The sequence below is a fragment of the Pseudophryne corroboree genome, chromosome 4 (genome assembly GCF_028390025.1).
Source record: "Pseudophryne corroboree isolate aPseCor3 chromosome 4, aPseCor3.hap2, whole genome shotgun sequence".
Classification (NCBI taxonomy): Eukaryota; Metazoa; Chordata; class Amphibia; order Anura; family Myobatrachidae; genus Pseudophryne; species Pseudophryne corroboree.
The window spans coordinates 388,126,735-388,143,621 of NC_086447.1; the positions used below are offsets into that span (position 1 = coordinate 388,126,735).

At 45.7% G+C, this 16,887-nt stretch overlaps 1 protein-coding gene across 6 annotated transcripts in view; it reads right to left on the bottom strand.

The window, feature by feature from the left end:
• Positions 1–1,313: 1,313 nt before the first annotated feature.
• The window catches only part of CILK1 (ciliogenesis associated kinase 1), a 200,203-nt gene continuing 184,629 nt past the window's right edge, over positions 1,314–16,887 (bottom strand). For 5 of the 6 annotated variants that reach the window (XM_063916695.1, XM_063916694.1, XM_063916696.1 and 2 more), the window contains 2 exons: positions 4,791–4,931; positions 1,314–3,635 (listed from right to left, as the gene is read on the bottom strand). In XM_063916695.1, coding sequence (XP_063772765.1) covers positions 3,538–3,635; positions 4,791–4,931 — 239 coding nt within the window. In that variant the 3' untranslated portion in view covers positions 1,314–3,537. Of the gene's footprint in view, positions 3,636–4,715; positions 4,932–16,887 lie in introns of those variants that run through there. The other variant, XM_063916699.1, reaches the window with a different exon arrangement.

Here is a 16,887-nt window from a genome sequence, read left to right on the forward strand (position 1 = left end):
ATCCCATATCCAAAATACCTCTGGTCCCAAGCATTTTGGATAAGGGATACTCAACCTGTATCACCAAATAGTCTACAGGCGCTAATGTTGTGAACTATAGACAGAAATCCTCAATTAAAAAAATAAATGTCCATTTTCTTTCAGTTAGATCCTTCAAGTTTCCGAACACATTAAAACAAAACAAAAACAAAGATACAATAGTGTAATATTGCAACCAAACAATTATCTGGATTAATCTATATGGATGACCATTCCTCTTGGTACGATTCTCATCCATATAGATTAATCCAGAAAATTGTTTAGTTGCAATATTACACTATTGTATCTTTCTTTTTCTTTTTTAATGTGTTCGGAAACTTGAGGGATCTAACCGAAAGAAAATGGACAGTTTTTTTTACAATTGAGGATTTCTGTCTATGGTTAACTACATCAGCGCCTGTGGACTATTTGGTGATATTGTATGTTTGTTGTGCATACACACTACCCGATCAGTAGGGACTGACGTCACGAACTGTGCGGGCAATTACATCCTACCTCCCAGTTGTGCTGTAAATCACCACTGGCATCTGCAGTAAGTGTATGGGCGGTTGTTAGCTATATTGGCCGTCGGCTATGCTGCAGAGCCAACGCGATATGTCTGAATGACTGTGTTCACAGACATATTGCTCGTACACACTGGCCAACGGACCTGCGATATATCGGCCAGTGTGTACGTACCTTCAGTGTTGGGCTGGCTCCTCCTATTTGTTTACATATGGAAAGGCAAGGTCTGATAGAACACAATATTCTAAGCTGCTGCTAGTATTCCCATGCTCTTGTTGTTACAGGCTCATCTCCTTTTCTTGCCGCTTATCCATGTGTACCCAGTTTTTTAAACTGAATACAGTAGAGTAAGCGCCCTGACCCTAGGGAACGGCACCATTATTACAATTATTTTTAAACACACCTTTAAGTACATGAAAACATTACATTCCACTTTGTGGGTTCTTTATTATCCATCTTATCAGCCAGTCAAATCATCACTTCAGCTGGACGGATGAGCAATCGGATAGTCATAGGATGAGAAATTGCGAACCAAAGACCTTAGATGGACATAAGTTCCCACAAATATCAGTAAGAACTAGTAGTCCAGAAACCGGCTGATCTGTGTTAAAAGAAATCCTCTAAGAACAGTACAGCGAGTCAGACATTAGTTCAAAAGTTTGTCTCCCTGAGCCTTAGTTTTTTGTTTTATTTTTAAACAAAATATTTCAATCTTTGTCTGACGTTCTTGCATAAAAAACCCCCCCAAAAATCAAATCAAGCAAAACATCTCAGAAAACAGACTTTTATTGTAAGATCTGTAGAAAGTGACACATGCAATATAAAACGTAAACAGAGTAACTGCCTAGAAACTAGAATGCAGACTATACAGGGGCTTTTATAGTGACAACATACAATGAAGCCATAATATTAATATCCGTTCTTCCGGTGTAAACTGCTCAGGAGAAGTGATTCTATTATGTGACCAATACAAGAGAATAAAAGTATTGACATCTACTGCACACTTATTGGCAATTTCATCAATAACATGTAAAAGAATAATAGGTAGACGACATAAGCATGTTGGTTATACCAAACCACAGTATCAGTAACTCCTATTTGGTCCTTTTAAATGGTCTTCGAAAAATATATATTTTTACACATATAAAATAACAGCTGTCAAAATGATCAAATCAACTATTGTGAGAATGTTGTTGCTTTAATTCCATTTATTGGTGGCAGGCAAGCAGAAAGTGACCCCTGAGAAGCATTCTAAAAAAATTGGACTGTCTGTAGAGGTTTTGTTTTAGTACTGTGGGAGGAGAGTGAGAGATGGGACCGACCTGCTGCAGAGTAATGGGCATAGGTAAACATGGGGGACAGGGAGGTGGGAATCAGGGCGGAGTATGGAGCTGAAGTGAAAGAATGAGATCAGCAGAAATCAGAGCCAGGCCCGGAGACAGACTGAGATGACCTGAGTCTGTTTACATATTATGTGGGATAAAAGGAGACAAAGGGCCTGCTTCTGAGCCGAGTAAAGCAAAAAAGAGCAAGTAAATAAGCACCTTGGGAAAATCATGTTACACTGCAGTTGGGATAAACGTAACAATGTGCAGAGTTTTGGGAGGGTTGTATCCAAACTCAAATCTAAATTGCAGTGTAAATATAAAGCATTTGTGGGCTATATGCAAAAGCAGCCAGGGTTTACCTTGCATGTGAATGAATGAATATGCACCCTTTGCATTGCAACATGGTTTGTCCAGGTGCAGCTACTTGGTCTTTTTGGCTTTACTCCCACCTCAGAATCAGGCCAAATGCCTCATTTCTGACTGTGGGAGCGTCTGCTTCAATAGACACTCTTGTACATCAGTTTTAAACCCTGCATGGTAAAACCATGAACACTGTTGCGTGAAGGCTGAACAATCACTTTACCAGGCTATAAGAATACACCCTACAACTAATCCTAAAGGAGAATTATAAAAAACAAAAAAAGTTCTCTACCCACTCATTCAATACACATTAAAAGAAAGAGGACATGACTAGCAATGTGACCAATCTAATATGAAAAGGTAATACTTTGTTTTTCAAAATTTAAAACTTCCAAAGTGTCCTGAGAGATTGTGAATAATGAATATTTGGCAAGAATGCACTGTATCTAAGTACATTTTATTATAGAACTATATAGAAATATTTAATAATAATGCTTAGTGCATTAGTTGGCACACCTGAATCATGTAACGCATATATTTGAAGAATTCCAAGTATAACAAAATAAATATACACCAAAATTTCAAAGTACATATTTTGCAACTGGTTACTTTTGTCCTTTTACAGGTTATCATCTTAAGATACCAGCTTTGTCTTAAGCCTCCAAATGTTAAATTACACAGCCAATATATACAGTTTACAGTCTGAAAAAGAACAAATTAGCGTTTTCTAAAGCAGTTACAATTTCACGCAGGGACTCGCCTGCTATACATGAAAGGTGCAAACAAATGGCAAAACTATATATTGGTGCATGGAGACTCTCATAGGGATCCGGTCAGGTTTAGGCAGCGGGAAGGGAGGGTGAAGGTTAGGGGACCACTGGGGAAAGTAAGTATACTTCCCTTCCCCCCTGTTGCGATTCACACTGTCAGGATGCTGCAGTCTGTATTCTGACCACCGGCATTGCGAACCCAACCCCTCTCATTCTGTAAATATTAAGGCATTTGAAAGGAATAATTCTGTGTTTCAATGAATGTTTATGAATATACATTTAAAATAATAGATTGTCAGTTTACTTTGCTCTTCACTTAAGACCACTAGAGTAATTCATTTGTTGGAGCAATATGTAAGAAGACTAAAGATCTTTATTTACAGTACATTTGGAAATGATACACGAGCCTGCAGTGCAGAAATAGTCAAAGTTCCATTCTATCAGAGAGTTCTGTGCAATGTAGTCTTAAAAAAAAGAACAAAACAGACTAAAAGCATGTATTAGGTTATGTCAAAGTAAATAAAAATGAAGGTATTTTATACTTTGTTTGAGGCTACCTGACAAAGAGCACAAGTGATCATTAAGGCCATATAGACTGGAGCAAACAGTGCAGTTGATGTGCAGCTTATATTTGCTAAAAAAAACGGAAAAAAAAATATCTCAAAATAAAGCACTTCATGTTGTAACAGCAAAGGAAAAGGATAGAAAAAACAAATCTAAGAAAACTATTTAAATCGAGGGAACATATAAACTGAACAATTTACCCACCCACATTTACTGCCAAAGGTGGTGGGGTGAGTAACGTCATTTAAGTACTAGAAGGACCTGCACCATGGGGGTAATTCCAAGTTGATCGCAGTAGGAAATTTGTTAGCAGTTTGGCAAAACCATGTGCACTGCAGGGGGGGCAGATATAACATTTGCAGAGAGAGTTAGATTTGTGTGGGTTATTTTGTTTCTGTGCATGGTAAATACTGGCTGCTTTATTTTTACACTGCAATTTAGATTGCAGATTGAACTCACCACACCCAAATCTATCTCTCTCTGCACATGTTATATCTGCCCCCCCTGCAGTGCACATGGTTTTGCCCAACTGCTAAAAAATTTCCTGCTGCGATCAACTTGGAATTACCCCCTATATTTCTTAGCAGTGCTGGGCAGACCATCAAGTAGTCTGAAATGAATGGACTTCCCAGATTACAAAAACGTAACATCTGGTTATTGATTTACTTAAAAACTAAAAAAAAAAAAAAAAAAAACTAGGTATAAATGTAAAGTAGCCTGTAAATGATAGAACAGATTTCCTGGTGGTTAATGCATGTATGAAAATCCAGGCCTGGCAATAGAAGTAGCCATATGACAAACATTCTCATCTAAAACACTACTGCATATTCTTTTAAACTAAGAGAAACCTTTATGTGTCTTACCAACATGCACTGCATGAGGTATTACCCAGATCACAGAAAAGCCATTTCCCATCTTTCATCCACTTCCACACAGTAGGAAAATGCTCTATTGGTGGGGTGGATAGCTATTCATAAAACCGTAACATGGTATTCCTCCTATACTTTTACTCCCTCTTCATATTGTGTGCATGCATAGTGACTTCTGTATTTCAGTGTTTAGAAAGACACAATATGAAGGATCACTGATGGAGGATCGGTTATCAAAATGTGCTTTGAAAGAAAAAAACAAATAAAAAAGTAGCTTCTTGGGAAAAAAAAAAGTTAGGCACTGTACGTTTGGCTCTGTGAACACAGAAGTGCTTTACATTGCTATCTACGCCCACCATATTTGGATATCCAGTCTGTTCTTCCATGAATTGGCTGAAGAGGAGGTGGTGGTCTGGGAGACAGGGCAGGGGAGCTTTTGGATGAAGAGTTCAATGTAGACTGCCCTAGACACAATCTAGATGTCAAAGGCCCAAACTCTAAATTGAAAATAAATGAAACAGTGGAATATTATTTGTAACTTATTTAATTTCCATTGTTAAAATATTTTAATGTGTTACTGACTTCTGAACGTGAACTGCAAAAAAAGTATTAACAAATGACCTTTTCAGTATAGATTATGCATTGTAAAGCATTAGTATAAAATCCCTACTTAGAAAAAGTGCTAAATCTATGAAAAAAAGAAAGTTAAGTGATTTTATAGAAGTGAAATAATTTCAAAATCCTCTTGTAATATAGATACATATTTGGGAAAAAGTTTCCTGTATGAAGCCATGCATTCACCATCAAAGGCTAACATACCATCATTATGTTCCATTGTAAAAAAAAGAAAAAGACAAAACTTCAGTTAAAACCAAAAAAGATCATTATAAATAAAAATAGGAATTTATAACCTACCGGTAATTCCTTTTCCCGTAGTCCTAGTGGATACTGGGGAACTGTACTTTAGTACCATGGGGTATAGATCGGGTCCACTGGAGCCTGGCACTTTAAAAACCCTTAGAGTGTGTATGTGTGTGCTGGCTCCTCCCTCTATGCCCCTCCTACCAGACTCCGTCTAGGAAACTGTGCCCGAGGAGACGGACATACCACAAGAGAAGAAAACAGGTACAACAGCGGTGAGGCACTAAGCGAACACAACCATAACCGAAAAAGGAGGGTGCTAACCAGAACAGAGGATAGCAACACCAACCTAACCAGGATCGCAAAACTATCCCAACAACAGAAGGGGACCACAACAGCGGGCCAAACAAACACTTACTCAGGTAAGCAGGAATCGAAGCACTGAGGCGGGTGCCCAGTATCCACTACGGACTACGAGAAAAGGAACTACCGGTAGGTATTGAAGTCCTATTTTCTCTTACGTCCTAGTGGATACTGGGGAACTGTACTTTATTTGGCGCACGGTATTTTATCAACTTTCATTTTTGTGGACCAATCTTGGTGGCATCATAAAGTACAAACAGCGAGTCAGATTTCCGATGACGAGCAGTCCGTTTGACATAAATCTTCAGTGCCCTCACCACATCCACTGACTCTGGACCGACGGAAGCGTCAGACAACATCGGAACCACAATAGGTCGATTCACATGAAAAGCTGAAACCACTTTTGGCAAAAACGGAGGTCGGATCCTGAGATCCGCCCTGTGTTCATGAAATATCAAATAAGTGCTCTTACGGGATGAGGCCCCCAATTCAGAGACACGTCTGGCAGACGCCAATGCTAATAACATCACCGTCTTCCAGGTAAGAAATTTCAAGTCCACCCTATGTAAGGGTTCAAACCAATCTGATTGAAGAAAGGACAGAACCACATTGAGATCGCACGGAGCTGCTGGAGGTACGAAGGGCGGTTGTATATGAAGAACTCCTTTTAGGAAAGTTTGTACTTCCGGCAACATGGCAAGTTGTTTTTGGAAGAAAATAGATACGATGATAATGTTGTGACGTAACCCTCTTCCTGACCTGGACCATAGTGGAAATAACCCTGGAGGGACCACCTTTTCTGGCTAGAATCTCCCTCTCAACTTCTAAGATGTCAAATGTAGCCGCTATAAGTCTGGATAGACGAACGGACCTCGTTGAAGAAGATCCTTTTAAAGCTTCAGAGGCCAGGGATCCTCCAGAGCCATGGTTAGGAGGTCCGAGTACCGCCGAGGCCAATTCGGGGCGGTACTCGGTACCGCCCGCCGAGGCCAATCTGGGGCAATTAGAATTGCTTGAACGCTTTCCCTTCTTAGTCTTTTGAGAACACTTGGGATTAGCAGTAGAGAAGGGAACAGGTACACCAACTGGTACATCCATGGTGTTGTCAGTGCGTCCACTGCTACAGCCTGCGGATACCTTGTTCTGGAACAGTAACGGCCAAGCTTCTTGTTGAGACGAGAAGCCATCAGATCTATCTGTGGACAGCCCCACCGGTGAATTAATTGTTGAAACACCTGCGGATGTAGGCCCCATTCCCCCAGAAGGAGGTCGTGTCTGCTGAGGAAGTCAGCTTCCCTGTTGTCCACTCCTGGAATGAATATGGCTGAGATGGCCCTTGCGTTGGCCTCTGCCCAGAAGTGTATTTTTGACACTTCTCGCATCGCCGCTCTGCTTCTTGTTCCCCCTTGTCGGTTTATGTATGTTGTCCGATTGAACCTGGGTCGCCTGATCCTTCAGGAGATGGGAAGCTTGCAGAAGATCATTGTAAATTGCTCCGAGTTCCAGGATGTTTATCGGCAGAGCAGATTCCTGAATTGACCATATCCCTGGATCTGGGCCCCTTGGGTCAGAGCCCCCAATCCCGGAGGCTGGGATCCGTTGGCAGTAGAATCCACGAGTGGGTATTGAAATTCCCGCCTTCTACCAGGTGAGGAACTTGTAGCCACCATAACAGAGAAATCCGGGCTTTCGGAGATAAGGACACTTCCTGATGCATGTGAAGGTGAGACCCCAGGCCATTTGTACAGCAGATCCAGCTGAAATGGCCGGGCATGAAATCTGCAGTATTGGATTGCCTCGTAAGCAGCAATCATCCTGCCCAGCAAGCGGATGCAAAGATGTATGGATACCTTGCAGGGACGGAGCACTGAGCGGGCCACAGCCGGGATAGCCAAGGCCTCAGAAGAAACAGAAGAAACATCTTTTGAGACACTGGGGTATATAGATTCGTGTTTTTGCCGTTTTTAAGGGTGTTTGATCTCGAATGGTATCGGGTGCATTTTACTGCAACTTTTTGAATCCTGATACGGTCATTCACTAAGCTGCCGACTTTTCCAAATTCGTATTTTCCGATGTCGATGTGATTCGTAATGTCAGGCAGTGTTTTACGGGAGTGATGAGTAAAACACTGCCTGACAATACACAAGGAATCCCGGCCGGATCTGTGAGATCCGTGCAGGGCTTCATTGTGTACCTTAAAAAGGTGTTTAAGTTGTTTTTAAATCTGAAAAAAATTGCGTGGGGTCCCCCCTCCTAAGCATAACCAGCCTCGGGCTCTTTGAGCCGGTACTGGTTGGAAAAAATATGGGGGGAAAAATGACAGGGGTTCCCCCATACTTGATCAACCAGCACCGGGCTCTGCGCCTGGTCCTAGTGCCAAAAATACGGGGGACAAAAAGCGTAGGGGTCCCCCGTATTTTTGGAACCAGCACCGGACTCCACTAGTCAAAGAGATGCCACAGCCGGGGGACACTTTTATCTTGGTCCCTGCGGCCCTGGCATTAAATCACTAACTAGTCACCCCTGGCCGGAGGAGTGGGAACCCCTTAAATCAAGGGGTCCCCCCCTCCAGCCACCCAAGGGCCAGGGGTGAAGCACGAGGCTGTCTCCCCCCCCCATCCAAGGGCGGCGGATGGGGGGGCTGATAGCCTTGTGAAAAAAATAGAATTTTGTTTTTTGTAGCAGTACTACAAGTCCCAGTAAGCCTCCCCCGCAAGCTGGTACTTGGAGAACCACAAGTACCAGCATGCGGGGGGGGGGGGGGGGGAACGGGTTCGCTGGTACCTGTAGTACTAATACAAAAAAAAATACCCAACAAAAAACAGGACACACACACCGTGACAGTAAAACTTTATTACATACATGCACACCTACATACATACATACTTACCTATGTTCACACGAGGCTCGGTCCACTTCTCCATGTAGACTCCACGGGGTAACTGAGAAAAAAATTATACTCACATAATCCAGGGTAGCTTCTGTCCTCTTTGTAATCCACGTACTTGGCAAAAAAAAAAAACGAAAAAGCCGAACCACGCACTGAAAGGGATCCCATGTTTACACATGGGACCCCTTTCCCCGACTGCTGGGACCCACCCTAACGCCTGTCAAAGAGGGTCCCTTCAGCCAATCAGGGAGCGCCACGTCGTGGCACTCTCCTGATTGGCTGTGCGCTCCTGTAGTGTGATTGAGGCTGCGCACTGAAGATACAATGTAGCGCATAGGTGGGAACTTTGCGGTCAGCGGTTAATACATGAAGCGCACCACTCCTCCCTTTTTCTTTGTTTCAGTTTGTTTGAGGATCTAGCTAATCCTTTAAGTGTGTGCAGCTGATATCTAATTAAATATCATTGGCTAATTTGCGCCGGGAGTTGGGGTGAGATTCACCTCTAATTGTTTGTAGGCCAAAGGGCAAGACCTGAAACTGGAAATGGTCGTCCAAGATGGCGAACCTGAGGTAAGCCTGATGAGGTGACCACATGGGAATGTGTAGGTAAGCATCCTTGACATCTAGAGATACCAGGAATTCCCCCTCTTCCAGACCGAACCCCACTGCCCGCAGGGATTCCATCTTGAATTTGAACACCCGCAGTTAGGGGTTTAGAGACTTCAAGTTTAAGATGGGTCGAACCGAACCATTTGGTTTTGGAACGACAAAAAGACTGGAGTAAAAACCCCTGTTGTGTAATGGAGGAGGTACCGGAACCACCACCCCTGTCCGCAAACGTTTTTGAATAGCCTCTTGCAAGGTAACTTTTGCTGCGGGCAAAACTGGTAAGCCCAATTTGAAAAATCTGTGAGGAGGAAACGCTTGAAATTCCAACTGGTATCCCTGGGAAATTATATCCTTCACCCAAGGATCCCGGGCGAAGTGTTGAAGGCGAGCAACTACCTGAAAGTAGCCTTGCTGCTGGGGTCAACTGTCACGCGGCAGGGGATCCGGTGGTCTGGTCCAGGGAAGCAGCAGTTGCAGGTTTACGGGACTTACCACGAGATCCTCTCAGAGTGGTGGAGACCCCCTTGACCCCTGCCTCTGAAACTTGCCACACGAAAGGACTGCAAGGAGGGTCCTGTGTAAGAACGTCTAGCAGGTGGCGCAGCAGACGGCAGATAGGTAGACTTACCCGCCGTTGCCTGGGAGATCCATTTATTTAATTTGTCCCCAAACAAGGCATCACCTGTAAAGGGAAGATTTTCTACACCCTTTTTGGAATCCGTGTTCGCTGACCATTGACGTAACCACAGAGCTCTGCATGCCGAAACTGCCATAGCAGTAGTGCGGCCATTTATCTTACACAATTCCTCTATAGCCTCACTCATAAAATTTGCACCATCCTATATGTGTTGCAGTAATGACCTCATCCTGGGGCAGAGTGTCTAATCCATTAATAATACTTAACTACTGCCCTAAAAATCCACCCACAAACTATTGTGGGGCGCTGTGCCACGCCCGTTGCCGTGTATATTGCCTTGAGAGTGGTCTCAATTTTATGGTCAGCAGGGTCTTTAAAGGATATAGGGGGGTCACTCCGAGTTGATCACTCGCTGACGATTTTCGCAGCGCAGCGTTCAGGTGAAAAAATAAGAATTTACTCACCGGTAATTCTATTTCTCGTAGTCCGTAGTGGATGCTGGGAACTCCGTAAGGACCATGGGGAATAGCGGGCTCCGAAGGAGGCTGGGCACTCTAGAAAGATTTATGACTACCTGGTGTGCACTGGCTCCTCCCACTATGACCCTCCTCCAAGCCTCAGTTAGGACACCGTGCCCGGACGAGCAGACATAATAAGGAAGGATTTAGAATCCCGGGTAAGACTCTTACCAGCCACACCAATCACACCGTACAACTCGTGATACTATATCCAGTTTGACAGTATGAAAACAACTGAGCCTCTCAACAGATGGCTCAACAATAACCCTTTAGTTAACAATAACTATATACAAGTATTGCAGACAATCCGCACTTGGGATGGGCGCCCAGCATCCACTACGGACTACGAGAAATAGAATTACCGGTGAGTAAATTCTTATTTTCTCTAACGTCCTAGTGGATGCTGGGAACTCCGTAAGGACCATGGGGATTATACCAAAGCTCCCAAACGGGCGGGAGAGTGCGGATGACTCTGTAGCACCGAATAAGAGAACTCCAGGTCCTCCTCAGCCAGGGTATCAAATTTGTAGAATTTTGCAAACGTATTTGCCCCTGACCAAGTAGCTGCTCGGCAAAGTTGTAAAGCCGAGACCCCTCGGGCAGCCGCCCAAGATGAGCCCACCTTCCTTGTGGAATGGGCCTTTACAGATTTTGGCTGTGGTATGCCTGCCACAGAATGTGCAAGCTGAATTGTACTACAAATCCAGCGAGCAATAGACTGCTTAGAAGCAGGAGCACCCAGTTTGTTGGGTGCATACAGGATAAACAGCGAGTCAGATTTTCTGACTCCAGCCGTCCTGGAAATATATATTTTCGGGGCCCTGACAATGTCTAGCAACTTGGAGTCCTCCAATCACTAGTAGCCGCCGGCACCACAATAGGCTGGTTCAGGTGAAACGCCTACACCACCTTAGGGAGAAATTGGGAACGAGTCCTCAACTCTGCCCTATCCATATGGAAAATCAGATAAGGGCTTTTACATGATAAAGCCGCCAATTCTGACACTCGCCTGGCTGAAGCCAAGGCTAATAACATGACCACTTTCCACGTGAGATATTTCAGATCCACGGTTTTAAGTGGCTCAAACCAATGTGATTTTAAGAAACTCAACATCACGTTGAGATCCCAAGGTGCCACTGGAGGCACAAACGGGGGCTGAATATGCAGCACTCCTTTTACAAAAGTCTGAACTTCAGGTACTGAAGCTAGTTCTTTTTGAAAGAAAATCGACAGAGCCGAGATCTGTACTTTAATGGAGCCTAGTTTTAGGCCCATATCCACTCCTGCTTGCAGGAAATGCAGAAATCGACCTAGTTGAAATTCCTCTGTTGGGGCCTTATTGGCCTCGCACCATGCAACATATTTTCGCCATATGCGGTGATAATGCGTTGCCGTAACATCTTTCCTGGCCTTAATAAGCGTAGGAATGACTTCTTCCGGAATACCCTTTTCCTTTAGGATCCGGTGTTCAACCGCCATGCCGTCAAACGCAGCCGCGGTAAGTCTTGGAACAGACAGGGCCCCTGTTGTAGCAGGTCCTGTCTGAGCGGTAGAGGCCACGGGTCCTCTGAGAGCATCTCTTGAAGTTCCGGGTACCACGCTCGTCTTGGCCAATCCGGAACCACGAGAATCGTGTTTACTCCTCGCTTTCTAATTATTCTCAATACCTTTGGAATGAGAGGCAGAGGAGGGAACACATAAACCGACTGGTACACCCACGGTGTCACTAGAGCGTCCACAGCTATCGCCAGAGGGTCCCTTGACCTGGCGCAATATCTTTTTAACGTTTTGTTGAGACGGGACGCCATCATGTCCACCTGTGGTTTTTCCCAACGGTTTACCAGCATCTGGAAGACTTCTGGGTGAAGTCCCCACTCTCCCGGGTGGAGCTCGTGTCTGCTGAGGAAGTCTGCTTCCCAGTTGTCCACTCCCGGAATGAACACTGCTGACAGTGCTAGTACATGATTCTCCGCCCATCGGAGAATTCTTGTGGCTTCTGCCATCGCCATCCTGCTTCTTGTGCCGCCCTGTCGATTTACATGGGCGACTGCCGTGATGTTGTCTGACTGGACCAGCACCGGCTGGTGTAGGAGCAGGGATTTTGCTTGACTTAGGGCATTGTAGATGGCCCTTAGTTCCAGAATATTTATGTGAAGGGAAGTCTCCTGACTCGACCATAGTCCTTGGAAGTTTCTTCCCTGTGTGACTGCCCCCCAGCCTCGAAGGCTGGCATCCGTGGTCACCAGGACCCAGTCCTGTATGCCGAACCTGCGGCCCTCTAGAAGATGGGCACTCTGCAGCCACCACAGTAGAGACACCCTGGTTCTTGGAGACAGGGTTATTAAGCGATGCATCTGAAGATGCGATCCGGACCACTGGTCCAACAGGTCCCACTGAAAGATTCTGGCATGGAACCTGCCGAAGGGAATTGCTTCGTAAGAAGCCACCATCTTTCCCAGGACCCGCATGCAGTGATGCACTGATACCTGTTTTGGTTTCAGGAGGTCTCTGACTAGAGATGACAACTCCCTGGCTTTCTCCTCCGGGAGAAACACTTTTCTCTGGACTGTATCCAGAATCATACCCAGGAACAGTAGCCGTGTCGTCGGAACCAGCTGTGACTTTGGGATATTCAGAATCCAGCCGTGCTGGTGCAGCACTTCCTGAGATAGTGCTACTCCCACCAACAACTGTTCCTTGGACCTCGCTTTTATTAGGAGATCGTCCAAGTACGGGATAATTAAAACTCCCTTTCTTCGAAGGAGTATCATCATTTCCGCCATAACCTTGGTAAATACCCTCGGTGCCGAGGACAGTCCAAACGGCAGCGTCTGAAATTGGTAATGGCAATCCTGTACCACAAATCTGAGGTACGCCTGGTGAGGATGGTAAATGGGGACATGCAAGTAAGCATCCTTGATGTCCAGGGATACCATGTAATCCCCCTCGTCCAGGCTTGCAATAACCGCCCTGAGCGATTCCATCTTGAACTTGAATTTCTTTATGTATGTGTTCAAGGATTTCAAATTTAGAATGGGTCTCACCGAACCGTCCGGATTCGGTACCACAAATAGTGTGGAATAATAACCCCGGCCTTGTTGAAGTAGGGGTACCTTGATTATCACCTACTGGGAATACAGCTTGTGAATTGCCGCTAGCACCGCCTCCCTGTCTGAGGGAGCAATCGGCAAGGCAGATTTTAGGAATCGGTGGGGTGGGGACGCCTCGAATTCCAGCTTGTACCCCTGAGATACTATTTGCAGGATCCAGGGATCCACCTGTGAGCAAACCCACTGATCGCTGAAATTTTTGAGGCGACCCCCCACCGTACCTGGCTCCGCCTGTGGAGCCCCACCGTCATGCGGCGGACTTGGAAGAAGATGCGAGGGAGGACTTTTGCTCCTGGGAACCTGCAGTTTGTTGCAGCCTTTTTCCCCTACCTCTGCCTCTGGACAGAAAAGACCCGCCTTTTCCACGCCTGTTTTTCTGGGTCCGAAAGGACTGAACCTGATAAAACGGCGCCTTCTTAGGCTGTGAGGGGACATGGGGTAAAAATGCTGACTTCCCAGACGTTGCTGTGGAAACTAGGTCCGAGAGACCATCCCCAAATAATTCCTCACCCTTATATGGTAACACTTCCATGTGCTTTTTTGAATCCGCATCTCCTGTCCACTGGCGAGTCCATAAGCCTCTCCTAGCAGAAATGGACAATGCACTTACTTTAGATGCCAGCCGGCAGATTTCCCTCTGTGCATCTCTCATATATAAGACTGAGTCTTTTATATGGTCTATGGTTAACAGGATCGTGTCTCTGTCTAATGTGTCAATATTTTCTGACAGTTTATCTGCACTGCACATCCAAGCTGACGCAATAGCTGGCCTAAGTATAATGCCTGTGTGTGTATATACAGACTTCAGGATCGCCTCCTGCTTTCTATCAGCAGGTTCCTTGAGGGCGGCCGTATCCGGAGACGGTAGTGCCACCTTTTTAGACAAACGTGTGAGCGCTTTATCCACTCTAGGGGGTGTTTCCCAACGTGACCTATCCTCTGGCGGGAAAGGGAACGCCATTAGTACCTTCTTAGGAATTACCAATTTTTTATCAGGGAAAGCCCACGCTTCTTCACACACTTCATTTAATTCATCTGATGGGGGAAAAACTACGGGTAGTTTTTTCTCTCCAAACATAATACCCTTTTTAGTGGTACCTGTAGTTATATCAGAAATGTTTAACACCTCTTTCATTGCCTCAATCATGCAGTGAATGGCCTTAGTGGGCATCAGATTTGACTCATCGTCGTCGACACTGGTGTCAGTATCAGTGTCGACATCTGGGTCTGCTTGAGGTAGCGGGCGTTTTAGAGCCCCTGACGACCCATGCGACGCCTGGGCAGGCACGAGCTGAGAAGTCGGCTGTCCCACATTTGGCATGTCGTCGATTTTTTTATATAAGGAGTCTATACGTGCACTCATTACTTTCCATAAGCCCATCCACTCAGGTGTCTGTCCCGCAGGGGGTGACATCCCTTCTAAAGGCATCTGCTCCGCCTCCACATCATTATCCTCATCAAACATGTCGACACAGCCGTACCGACACACCGCACACACACAAGGAATGCTCCGAATGAGGACAGGACCCACAAAAGCCCTTTGGGGGGACAGAGTGAGAGTATGCCAGCACACACCAGAGCGCTATATAATGCAGGGACTAACTGAGTTATGTCCCCTATAGCTGCTTTTAATATTATATATATATATATATATATATATATATATATATATATATAGCGCCCAAATTTAGTGCCCCCCCTCTCTGTTTTTACCCTGTTCTGTAGTGTAGACTGCAGGGGAGAGCCAGGGAGCTTCCTTCCAGCGGATCTGTGAAGGAGAAATGGCGCCAGTGTGTCTGAGGGAGATAGCTCCGCCCCTTTTCCGCGGCTTATTCTCCCGCTTTTTTCTGGATTCTGGCAGGGGTATTTTCCACATATATAGCCTCTGGGGCTATATATTGTGGTATTTTTGCCAGCCAAGGTGTTTTTATTGCAGCTCAGGGCGCCCCCCCCCCAGCGCCCTGCACCCTCAGTGACCGGAGTGTGAAGTGTGCATGAGGAGCAATGGCGCACAGCTGCAGTGCTGTGCGCTACCTTGGTGAAGACTGATGTCTTCTGCCGCCGTTTTTCCGGACCTCTTCTTGCTTCTGGCTCTGTAAGGGGGACGGCGGCGCGGCTCCGGGACCGAACACCAAGGACTGGGCCTGCGGTCGATCCCTCTGGAGCTAATGGTGTCCAGTAGCCTAAGAAGCCCAATCCGGCTGCAAGCAGGCGAGTTCGCTTCTTCTCCCCTTAGTCCCTCGCTGCAGTGAGCCTGTTGCCAGCAGGTCTCACTGAAAATAAAAAACCTAAAACTATACTTTCTTTCTAAGGGCTCAGGAGAGCCCCTAGTGTGCATCCAACCTCGGCCGGGCACGAAATCTAACTGAGGCTTGGAGGAGGGTCATAGTGGGAGGAGCCAGTGCACACCAGGTAGTCATAAATCTTTCTAGAGTGCCCAGCCTCCTTCGGAGCCCGCTATTCCCCATGGTCCTTACGGAGTTCCCAGCATCCACTAGGACGTTAGAGAAAATGGCATTTATGCGCATGCGTATGGCCCGCAATGCGCATGCACGAAGTACGGGTACAAAGCCCTTTGTGGTTGTGCTCAGGTTCTAGCAAAGTTTTTCTTCGCACTGGTGGCCGCTAGAAGATTGACAGGAAGGGGGCGTTTCTGGGTGTCAACTGACCGTTTTCAGGGAGTGTTTGTAAAAACACAGGCGTGGCTGGGCGGGTTTATGACGTCAAATCCGGGCACGAATAGGCTGAAGTGATCGCAAGCGCTGAGTAGGTTCAGAGCTACTCAGAAACTGCACAAACTGTTTTTGCAGAGCTCGGCTGCACAGCGTTTGCACGGCTGCTAAAAACTGCTAGCGAGTGATCAACTCGGAATGACCCCCATAGCCCCTGGCAGTACCAATTTCTTAGACAGCCTGGACACAGACGTATCGACTGACGGGGGTTTTTCCCATACCTTCCTGTCCTCAGCTGGGAGGGGAAAAGTAGATAAGAACCTCTGAGGAGTGTTAAATTCGTTGTCAGGGTTTACCCATGCCTCCTTGGCTAGGGAGTTTAATTTCTTAGACACCGGAAAAGTGGCTGAGGTCTTGGACTAACATTAAAGTACAACTCCTCATCTGGTTCTGCTTCCTGATCTGGTATGTGAAGAACCTATCTTACAGCATAAATAAGGGCCTCCACCCCGGGGGACAGAGAGCTGTCCTCATCCATATCATCATCATCCACATCAGGCTAATCAGATTGAAGCACCTGTGGCAGCGAGCGTTTATGTGAAACCAACAGAGGGGGCTGAGAAGGCTTTCTGGTATCTGCTGCTTTGGACATACAATCAATAGACTGTTTTAACACCTGTCTCTCCTTTTTAGCTGCAGATAATTCTCAATTCACATTCTGAATCATGCTTTTAAAAGTATCTAGCCAGTCAGGTGCTTGTAGACTGTGTCCCTGTGGAGATAAGGAGCACTG